The 12096-nt window shown below is 31.5% G+C and overlaps 1 protein-coding gene across 10 annotated transcripts in view; it reads right to left on the minus strand.

Moving 5' to 3' along the window:
- The window catches only part of IKZF2 (IKAROS family zinc finger 2), a 153163-nt gene that overhangs the window by 52128 nt on the left and 88939 nt on the right, over positions 1-12096 (minus strand). For 9 of the 10 annotated variants that reach the window (XM_054478483.2, XM_054478477.2, XM_054478481.2 and 6 more), the window contains one exon: positions 5090-5356. In XM_054478483.2, coding sequence (XP_054334458.1) covers positions 5090-5356 — 267 coding nt within the window. The remainder of the gene's footprint in view (positions 1-5089; positions 5357-12096) is intronic. The other variant, XM_054478484.2, reaches the window with a different exon arrangement.

Raw genomic sequence — 12096 nt, forward strand, 5'->3', positions numbered from 1 at the left:
AAATGTATATTATACTTTTCACTCCAAAAATTTTATTTTACTTTTAAAATCTGTCTACATAAGGTTTCCCAAGCAAGTAACAAATTCGTTCACAATAACTTTACAAAAGAGTTAAATTACTAACTGTGGTGAACAATTTGAAATCATGTCTGCCTTTAGATAATACTCCTGTAGCATGCTGACTCAGATTTCCTTTAAACCTCCTACAATGTTTGGGTTGAAATATTTCAAAATCCCTAATTTAGAGTAGTTCATTCTTCAAAAATAATGCTAGTCTAAAAATGAAACAATAATATCTTTTTAAAAAAGAATTTTAAAATTCACCTAATTGAGTTTTATGAGATTAATGACAGGGTAATTTAGTTTTTACATTTACAAAATACTCTAGATATCTTCAAATCTTTTTAATAAGAAATCACTTCTGAATTTATATGATCATCCCCAAATGGGGTAGAAGAAACAAGAGGTGGTCTAGGTATATCTGGCAATATCATCCTGTTGCTGAGTGTGGAAGTCATACTATGGAAGCCTTTGGTAAGTTCCCATGGACATGGGAAGTAAAGAAGAACAAGGCATGATGAAGGTAACTAGTTTTCTTCCTTTTTTTGGTAAGAGAAAAGGGGCATTGAAAATAATACATGTTAATTTCAATAAGATAAGGTTTTGGGAGATATTGATTTGAATTATGAGTAAGTCTTGATAGATGCTTTTTACATTTGGATACTAATTTTACGGCTTTCCTCATTTTATTTGCCTAACTCCTGTTGATGTCTTGATTATATGAAAAGATAATTATCATTTCAAGAGTCCACTTGCTTTACTGTGTTCCAGACTAAAGTTGGTTGGAATCCTAATGAAACCCTCAATGACAATACTGTTAGAAACAAGGATTAAAACAGAGGGTAATTTATGAGATTTCTAAAAGTATACATAGTTATATTCCAGGAATAATCCAAATATAGAAGTAATATCCATATCTGTCTAATAACAAATAAAAAGTGAATTGACTCAATTTTTGATAAAGTTATTTCTATAAAACATTAGCAACCCTTTTATTCAATGTTGCGGGGTATTTCCTGGCCTAGGCATTACAGAATAAGTGTAAAATTATCTGATAATTAAGTAAAAGGTTCAGTTAACTATCTTTTCTGTATGCAAATGGTACATATGCAAAAACTCCATACTGTCCATGAAATTTTAAAACAACATATCTCAATTATTTCTTGTAAATAATTTGTTCTTTAAATGGACTGCATCAATGGGCCCTTTTTGAGTCAGTTTAGACTTTGTCTGAAAAAAATATTAATCATGTTCTTCATATGTATATCAAAGCAAATTTTAAGAAAACCTCACAAATTTACTAACTACATTAATGGAGCAATCTAAGCTGCAAACATTAAGTAGTTTGTTATAACCTAATGTTATAACCGTTTGTTATAACCTCCCCTGGTAGGCACAAAAATCTAGACTAATAAAACTGGATCAAGGAAAACAATTAAGATATGGTCATGTGTCCTTCATGTCCATATCTCAATCTGTTTTTTTGTTTTTATTTTTAAATCCAATGGAACAATCTACTGGTCCATTTTTATTTATTGACTGGGTGAGATTATATATTATTTTTATTATGGAATATCTTATATTTCGATATTTTATGTACCTTCATAAACACTTATTTCTAGATCTGCGTTTAAATATTCAATTAAAATGCAAATATATATGCATCAACTTGCTTTGGTGAATCAAAGACAGAGGGTGCTCCTATGTTGGGTGGAACAACCTACAAATATGCAGAATCTCAAGCATCTGCTGAGTGCCTTTGAGCAAGAGGATGGCTGCACAAAGCTGCAATGTACAAAATACTCAGTGCTGAAAACTGAGTTACAAGATGGGAGTAGATTAAGGAGAGGCAAAATTAGGGAAATTCTATATGTATAATGTCCAATCGATATGTGTTTATGCATGAATTGATTTACTATCCATATTTGTTTACTCTTCTCTCTATATTCCCAGTGAAGAGTGCCTGGAGTATCCGATGACAATATTACCTGATTACTTACTAAAGTAGCAATACCAAATAAATAAAATGAAGCCATTAATAAGACACTGCAATTGGTACTTTAGTAGAGTATGACAGAGAAAGAAGAAGAGTGGATTCGATCTGATGCTCCATGATATTGTAATGAATTGGATAGTTGTGAATCTTTTTTCACTATCAATTTTATATCAGAGGCTGGGCACGGTGGCTCACGCCTGTAATCCCAGCACTTTGAGAGGCTGAGGTGGGTGGATCACCTGAGGTCAGGAGTTTGAGACCAACATGGCGAAACCCTGTCTCTACTAAAAATACAGAAATTAGCTGGGCCTGGTGGTGGGCACATGTAATCCCAGCTACTTTGGAGGCTGAGGCTGGAGGATCCCTTGAACCCAGGAGGTGGAGGGTGCAGTGATCCAAGATTGTACCACTACACTCCAGCCTGGGTGACAGCGTGAGACTCCAACTCAAAAAAAAAATTATATTAGATATTCTATGAACTAAAAACACTAAAATATATGTTTCTTAAAGGCATTATAAGGTTTTAAGACAGTATCTTTAATATGAGAGATAAACAATTGATAAGAGTGGGAAGTTCTAAAATGCAGACTAGTTCATGGTATTAAGGAGAAAACATTTGGCTAATGACTAGATTCTGACTACATTTTTCTCAATCTAGTTTAAATTAAAGAAATGCAAATAGACTTTCTAGTCTCAAAATGGTACTAAAGTGGTGTTGAAAATGGCAGGACACACTCAGATGTATAAACTGGATCATCAGAAATATGTTTAAGTGTTTAGTTTAAAGATATCATATCTACAATTTCAAAGTTGACAAAGCATGACAGGTATCACAGCTTCTCCGTAAATGGCTATTAACTTTAAGAAAAATCTAGATCTGAAGAAAGTGTAATAATTTGCACAATGCTCCAATAAACACTGATTGACAAAACAAGATAGTGTTGCAAGTGTACTTTAACATACTCCTTGCTGTTATTAGTTGAGTGAGTCTCGTATTCCTAGGATTTGTGGAAATCTGTATAACTGTTTATAAACTTTATTATGCCAATTAGATTATTTTCAAAAATAAAATAATTCAACTCTACCACACTAGTAAATAACAAAAGGACAGTAGAGTAGGTATATAATTATTATTGTATTTACAAATTAACAATCCTCATGAATATTATTGTGGCTACAGTGAATCACTGATTAACCTAAATTTTCTAAAAACTGTACTCTGGTTCTTTGAATTATCTTAATTCAGAACATAAAAGATCAATTAAAAATCTTCTAAATACTGTGTTTAGTTTATTTTTTAGCTTAAAATTTAACTTTGCATGCAATTCAACTGAAAAACCATTAGACTGACTTTGTTTTGTTTGTATTTTACTAGATAGGAGAAGTTACACATTTGAATGAGTGTTATCTTCCTTAATATAATCACTCTTACATAATGAATATATTATAACTTTGTGGAACTTGTTTTTAGAACGGTCGTTAGAATTAGTTCATGAGCATAGGTGAAAAGTAGATTATTTTATAGTCTTTCCCCTTTTCTTTTTATCAAATAGATACCAAGCTTGATCTTTCAACCTTTTCTAAGATACTTTTAAAAATTAAAGAAAAAAATTACACTAGTAATATAAATATTTTTAAAACATCGTGCTGTTTAAAAAGGAGATAAAAAACCAAAAAGCAAAATGTAATTGACTGTATGATTGGAATAAGTATATATGTTCTAAAGCTGATATTTTGATTATGATAACACTGATTTTAATGTATAACTTCTCACTGTAATTTTTAAAATATCGGCCTTAGTTTACAGTCATACCTTATAATAAATTCTTGGTATACTGACATACCAAGCAATACTGTGTCTGAACAAAACCAGTATGGGCATCAGAAAACCCTGGTTCTAGCTTCAGCAATGCCTTTACCTATATAAGGGATAATGGACAAATCACTTGACTGTTTCTTCATGTGTATTATGAAAGGTCTGGATTAAAAAAGACTTTGACCTACCTTGTATCTTTAATGTTTTAAGCATGTAATTATTAAACTATTTAGAAATAAAACTTTTAAATAAATTTATTGTGATTTATATTTCTTCCAAAAGAGTATATTTTAAAACTCTGAAAATATTAGTTATTAATATTTTACTGTACACTACACTACTTTGCATTATAGTGAAAGCCATCATTACCATTAAACCAATTTTCATATGAACTTGAACCTTTTTTGTTAAGAGTCAACGATCCTCCTAGCTTACCACTTACTATCTCATTTCTGTTGCTTTTTAAGAAAAAAAAAAATTGGCAAAGGGTTTAAAAAGATTTAAATAAGACCTGATTTGGTTAGTTTTCACAAAAAACTTTTCACCTCTCAAATGTTTAAAAATGTAATATGAATTAATCTGTGGGCTTTTTCCTCACTCTATCCCAGAAATACATATTCCAACCTACACACCAGCCACTATTCGTCATATTCAATGCTACATATATCCTTGCAGGAGTTACAACCAACAAGTACAGAAGGATGGTAGCATCCCTGAACTACAAAAGCACCTGCCTGCTACTGGGACCTGTAGTAGGCAGAGATCGATTAGAAATTGTATTTCAAGGAGTTAACTGGATAAAGTGAAAATTATTCACTTATATAAATGCATGAGTGCCATTTTGTAGTATAAACTCTTATCTAGCAAACTATATTACCTGCCCATGGGTATGGTAAAAATATGTATAGAAATACAAAAAGATGAAGTTACACAATGAAATTCTCCTATACCTTTTGAACCCTTATCATATTATTGCTATATTAAGAACTGTGGAAACTGAATCCCAAACTTCTTTTCTGATATGCTATTCAGATTTGAAGGCTGGAAGTCAAGACCCAGGCTACTCTCTGTTTTTCTGCAATCCAATACTAGCAGAATTCTGAAAAGGTAGTTTTCACCACTGCCACCCCTGAATAAAAAGGAAAGAGAATAGATGTCAGGTAATATCAACATCAGATGTCACAGGCAGTCATCAGGTTATTCTTTCAGCTGCTTACCAGTGTGACTCCTTTTATGTACCATAAGCACATTGGGCCCAATGCAAACCATGCCACAGACGTCACATTTCAGTTTACCATTCGGAAGCCGGATTCCTCCCTCGCCTTGAAGCTCCTGGACTTTCCTGTTGTCAGCCACCTCGCTGCTCTCAATTAGGGGTTCTTCTAGGCTGCTGCCCTCATCATGGCCCCTGATCTCATCTTCACGGCTCAGGGGTTTCCTGTCACACTCTTCATCACTCTGCATTTCTAGCTTTACTGAATTTGCTGTAATTTGAAAAGAAGAAAATAAATTTTAAATACATGTTATGTATTCTCACCTACATCTCTTTTCCACTCATTGTCATTCTACTAAATGGATGAAAATGATATATAAAGTAGAATAGGGTTCATCATCAAATGCCATGTTAATACATACTGTGTTCTATGATATTTTAGTGAAATGTCATGGAAGTGAAGATAGCTCAGGAAAACTCTAGGTAAACAGAATGACTCTTTATTTCTGCACACATTTGTTTCTTTCACTTAGACATTTGCTTTTTAAACAAGTTTTTTTAATAATCCTGGTATTGGCTTTTGAGTCTGTCACTAAGACTCCTAGGACTGAGATAGGATTATGGAAGAAACAAGATTAAATATTGCTTAACACACTGAACTATGCCTCCTCTTAATTTAATGATCATTATGTATACTTCATATTCTCTGTTTCACATCAGGGTACTTGTATAAACCTGCTTCTGAACAGAGCAAGAGAAACAATTCAGGATCTTAATCCAGCAAATGTCTTTGACATATGAAGATACACTGACAAGGCAATGTTCTAAAATCAGACTAAACACATATATTCAGTTTAGAGCTATATAAATGTAGTGCACAAACCTCACATGCTCTTAAGTTACTCTGCCTACTTTTTCTATCTAAAAAATTACCTATGGAACATGTTGTTTGAAAATCAAAGTATTCCAACTCTAATCTATGCACACCAAAAAGCAGCTAATCATAGGAATGGCATAGCATGCATGTACACACTTGCCACTGTTAAGAAATTTAGTGCCTTCCGTTTGCTGTTTTTGGATCATCCCACAGAAAAGTTGGAATTTTGTTAGCACAGCCTTCATTCTGGATTGCTGACACAGTCTTTTCGTGAAGCAGAAACAAACTTTAAGTGAATATCAGTTTTTTATCCAGTAATATTGAAAATTTCTTCAGAAGTCATATCAAAGTTACTAAGCAAAACAACTTATTTGGTACTACTTGATTAGAGGAAATATTTTCATAAAAAGGAAGTAAGCTCTTTTCACTGCCATTGTTTTCTTAGAGAAACCACACAGTCTGTGATTTGTCATTAGTATTTATCACAAGAGGGTGCACTATCAAAATGGCTCTGTGGTAGAAGAGTACTGGCATTATAATCTTGAACTAATTATTTAAACTGAGTCTCATGTTTGCAAAGTACAGATGAATTCAGATTACTGAATAAAGTTCGAGCAGAACAGTTTAGGTATTAAGAGTGAGGATAGTGAGGAACTTAGGTTTAATTTCACCATGTCCTTTACAAAATGGGGATGATAATGGTACCGACTTCCTATGATTGCTGTGAGCATTAAATGAGTAAATATAGGAAATGCGCTTATCTTTTTTTTTCTGGACATACAGTGTTCTATTTCATAAGGTTTTTGTGAAGATCAATCAACCTATAGTACATAAACTACTCTGAGATCTACAAAGTGATATGCATCCTTCCTGGACCCATTTCTAACAGAGTACCAACTATATTGAGTTTTACCCTATTTACAAATTGGTACTGCCTTACTGGTTTTTAAAAAGAGTTGGGACAGTATTTTATCCACCTTTATATTGCCAGCATGCTCAAGAATGTTGTGGTATATATAGGAGATGTTCAAGTAGTATTCAGTGAGATGTTTTACTAACTTAAGAGTTTTATTGCTTTAAACTTGCTTTGTACGTTTAAAGAACCCATAAACATGGCACAGAAAAAACAAAAAACGTAAAGAATAAAAATTAAATATTAAGTTCTTTTGTAACCAAGCTCACTATCTTTCAGGCCCTATCTCAAAAGTAACCAGTATCATAATTTTCAAATTCCAAACAGTCTGAATCCATTTTATAAATGTAGTGTAATTTGTTCATCCAGTTCATCATTGGAAATTCGAAATTATTTCTTGTTTCTTGCTATTACAGACATTACGTTACAATACTACATAGTTCTGCCAATCGGACAGATTAAAACTGGTATTTTATTATGGTTTTCAAAAAGCATTTTAAAATTATGAGTGAAGTTAGACATCTTTTTCTATGTTGAAATGTTCTTTATTTTTTCTCAGAATTGTTTATCAAAGTTGTCTGCCCATTTTTCTATTAGGTTGTCAGTCTTTTCTCACTGAATTTAAATGCTCTTTATATACTAAGGAACCTAGCCCGGTGTTTATGATTTGTTTTGCAAACATTTTGGTTTATCTCTTTACTCAAGGGCATTTTTTTTGACATATATGCTAATTTCACATGTTGAATTTTTAAAGTCTTCAGTTATGGCTCCTGGATTCTATATGTTGCATCAATAGGTTTTTCCATAATCTAAGTAATTATTCCATGATATTTTTTCTGGTAAGGGAGACTTTAAAATCAATGCAAAATGCTATTGGTTATCCCATATAGTGCTATATTCCATTCATAATTATCATTTAAAATTAAAATTAAGAAGAAAGAAAATCACTGAAAACTGTAACTTTATACAGCATGACTTTATACCACTTAGTGTGCGTAAAGTTTATCAGAATTCCATTTCAGGAATGAAGAAATACATAACTGAAAGTGTAGTTTTAGAACCTGAAACTATGAGTCTATTAAATTTCAAAATAGCTCAGAATTATGAAGAATATGACTGATATTACACTACTAAATTTAATTGGGAAATTAAAACATAACCTGAAACAGATAAAAATGTGATTTTTAAAAGTGTGAGATATTACAAATATAGTTAGAACTTTTTATCTATAGAATATACTTCAAATAAATACAGAAAAAATGTATATTTTGCTAAAACCTAAATAGACAAGAAATAGTAAAGCTGTAGTAATCTATTCTCTAACAATACTATAAAGAAATATGTTTAGAACATATGAATGTATACAATTTTGCTGTACTGATATAGTGAATAAAGTGCAACAGATTTTAATATACGCATGTCATACATTAAATTTTGCATTTACGTGGTACGTATATACAAACAAAATCCCAGTGTAACTAATCTTTAACCCATCTCACTACAATTAGGTTGAAATTCTAGAATAAAAAGCAATTATTCTTTGAATCTTAACTATTAAATAGAAAAGTTTTCTCCACTCATAGAAACTCTCCCATGGTTTATTTTCACTATTTAAGATGTTTGCAATTAATGTAGAACACCTAATATTTTAACTTATTAATGATTAAATGTAAGTGGTAAACTTAAGTGTACTCTAAATTATAACATATATATATGACTTTTGTTATATTTGTAGCTATACTATATGATGCTACAACTATTGAATTACAACTATTAACCACTGTACAATAATATTCAGAGTGCTTTAGTTTTCAAATATTTGAAATTAGATTTATATGAAATTTATTTTACAATTTTATAACACAAAGACATCCTCATAAATGGGCTATAAAGATGAAAACTTGTTCATTTGAGTAAAATGAAATCTCACTGTTACAATTCTCAATACCAAGAGTTATTTTTCAAGCTTGTTTCTCTGATATGAAATAAAGAATGTAAAACTTGGGCATATTTGTGGAAATGTACACATGTTATCATATGCTAATAAGCAATAATGGCTTAATTTAAAAAGGATTTTGCCAGAACGAACTGTTAGCAATGAAAAGGGGATATGAAATAAGATTTTAGTTTTGATGATAAAGATGTTTCTTATACTTTAGTTGTAATGGCACTTCTATTTAGCATTTATATTTATAACTAATTGTTATATCCACATTTTAGTAGACTCAGGTTTGTGAACACAAGGAAAGAATAAGTTAATAGAAAAAAACTGTTATGGTCAAGTTTATGTAGAAAAAGCTTTGAATATATTTCAGGATAAAAAGTGTCACATATTTTTCCAAAAAAAAAAAGCTTCAGGATATAAACATTCTCATGAATTCAAGCTTTTCCCCTCTTCTTCTTTATGCTTTCAAAATACTATTTATAAACACTAGAATGTAATCTTCATGCCATAAAAACACCTTGTTTAAGCAATTCCATTTACAAATGACAAGAAGTAAAGACACTTGCACACACACTCTTTTTTAAAATGACTATCAAGCCAAACGATTTTCAATGATAAAAGTTTCTTCAGTAACCATTCCAGGCTCTCTACAATCAAAGGCTTCACAATAGTCATTGCTTCCAGATACATAATAGTGAACAGACAGTTACACTAGACTTGCTTTTAATTCACTAATATGATAATAAAAGGACAACTGAATAAAAGCCTTTACACAGGTAAACAGGTATAGATCATTGTGAAAAAAAAGGTACAATCTAAAACCAAATGGAGCAAAATCATGTTATTTTATGAATCTATTAAAAACAAATTAATTTAATCCAATCAATGTCATAATGGACATTTAGGCAATACCATTCAGGACACAGGCATGGGCAAGGACTTCATGTCTAAAACACCAAAAGCAATGGCAACAAAAGCCAAAATTGACAAATGGGATCTAATTAAACTAAAGAGCTTCTGCACAGCAAAAGAAACTACCATCAGAGTGAACAAGCAACCTACAAAATGGGAGAAAATTTTTGCACCCTACTCATCTGACAAAGGGCTAATATCCAGAATCTACAATGAACTCCAACAAATTCATAAGAAACAAACAACCCCATCAAAAAGTGGGCAAAGGATATGAACAGACACTTCTCAAAAGAAGACATTTATGCAGCCAAAAAACACATGAAAAAATACTCATCATCACTGGCCATCAGAGAAATGCAAATCAAAACCACAATGAGATACCATCTCACACCAGTTAGAATGGCGATCATTAAAAAGTCAGGAAGCAACAGGTGCTGGAGAGGATGTGGAGAAATAGGAACACTTTTACACTGTTGGTGGGACAGTAAACTAGTTCAACCATTGTGGAAGTCGGTGTGGCGATTCCTCAGGGATCTAGAACTAGAAATACCATTTGACCCAGCCATCCCATTACTGGGTATATACCCAAAGGATTATAAATCATGCTGCTATAAAGACACATGCACATGTATGTTTATTGCGGCACTATTCACACTAGCAAAGACTTGGAACCAACCCAAATGGCCAACAACAATAGACTGGATTAAGAAAATGTGGCACATATACACCATGGAATACTATGCAGCCATAAAAAATGATGAGTTCATGTCCTTTGTAGGGACATGGATGAAACTGGAAACCATCATTCTCAGCAAACTATCGCAAGGACAAAAAACCAAACACCGCATGTTCTCACTCATAGGTGGGAATTGAACAATGAGAACACATGGACACAGGAAGGGGAACATCACACTCCGGGGACTGTTGTGGGGTAGGGGGAGGGGGGAGGGATAGCATTAGGAGATATACCCAATGTTAAATGACGAGTTAACCGGTGCAGCACACCAACATGGGCACATGTATACATATGTAGCAAACTTGCACATTGTGCACATGTACTCTAAAACTTAAAGTGTAATAATAAAATTTTTTTAAAAAAAAGAAAAAGTAAAAAAAAAAATCAAAACTCAAATTTTACTCACATAAGAATGAAAAGGATAATAAAATGCACAACACTCATTACATACATTTGTAGACCTTACATTCATTCATAGAACTCATCTACCTTAGCCAATAAGGAACAAAGACAGCACTGAATTCTCCTTAAAAATCATTAAACCAGTAAATATTTATTATCTACTACTTGCCTAATACTTTGTCAATAATAATAGTAAACGTTTAAAGCCTAAAGCAAAAAAAATACTATTAACTTAAATAAGAAACCCATATTAACAGAAGAGTATGTACTCCAAAAATGGCCATAAAAGAGTTCATGAGTAAGAATACAGGAAATATTTTACTAACATATGTAATTTGGTTACATAATAAATTTATTGAACTGAACAATATATAAATGTAAAAAGGCACTTCTTTAAAACTTGGACATTTTACTTTACTACTTTTTATGCTATAACTTCACAAAGTCACCCATTTGTGCAAGACAACATATGATTTTGCAGTCTGGAAATTTATTTCTTCAATAATATGAATTCTCAATTTTTAAAATTTTTAAGAAAAAGATCACTTTATATGAATGATAAATATATTAATTTTAAATTTTCAAATTAAGATAATAAATTCTACCCTCATCATTAGAATTTTATTTTCACAAACTGCTATAATTTTTAAATGTCAAGTTCTAGAAACACCATACATAGTAATGAGAACTGAAAATATTAATTTAAGATATTTTTAAATATACATATTAAACTTTCTACAAGTTAAAACTTTATTATTAATATGACCTGATTCTACTAATCTACAAACAAGTTAGTCAAGTTTCCTAACCAGGAAAATAATGCAGAGGGATTATGATTTATTTTCTCTATTTAAAGTGACATGTTTATTGATCTTATAGAGTATAAAATAAGCTTTCTAGTTTAATTTCTATGAAATTGGTGACTTACTTTTGTTTAGTTGCCAAAGTGTATATTTTAATATTAATTTTTAATTTTTCAAGGAAGTAAATATTATGGGAATTAAAGAAATATTTTTTTTCATAGTGTGGAACAGAAGATAGTAAAATACCATTCTTATTTACCAAATGAAAAAAAGTGTATTTCAGGTGTGATGTGTAAGTGGACTTTTTATATGCTTGGTTTCTGTTCCCTGGCAATTCAAGTGGGCACTTAAGGGATTTTATAACTTATAAGCATGAACATTTCCCAGTCTATGCCAGACACTTGAAATGGTGTTATATACACT

This window comes from Pongo pygmaeus, chromosome 11 (genome assembly GCF_028885625.2).
Source record: "Pongo pygmaeus isolate AG05252 chromosome 11, NHGRI_mPonPyg2-v2.0_pri, whole genome shotgun sequence".
Lineage (NCBI taxonomy): Eukaryota > Metazoa > Chordata > Mammalia > Primates > Hominidae > Pongo > Pongo pygmaeus.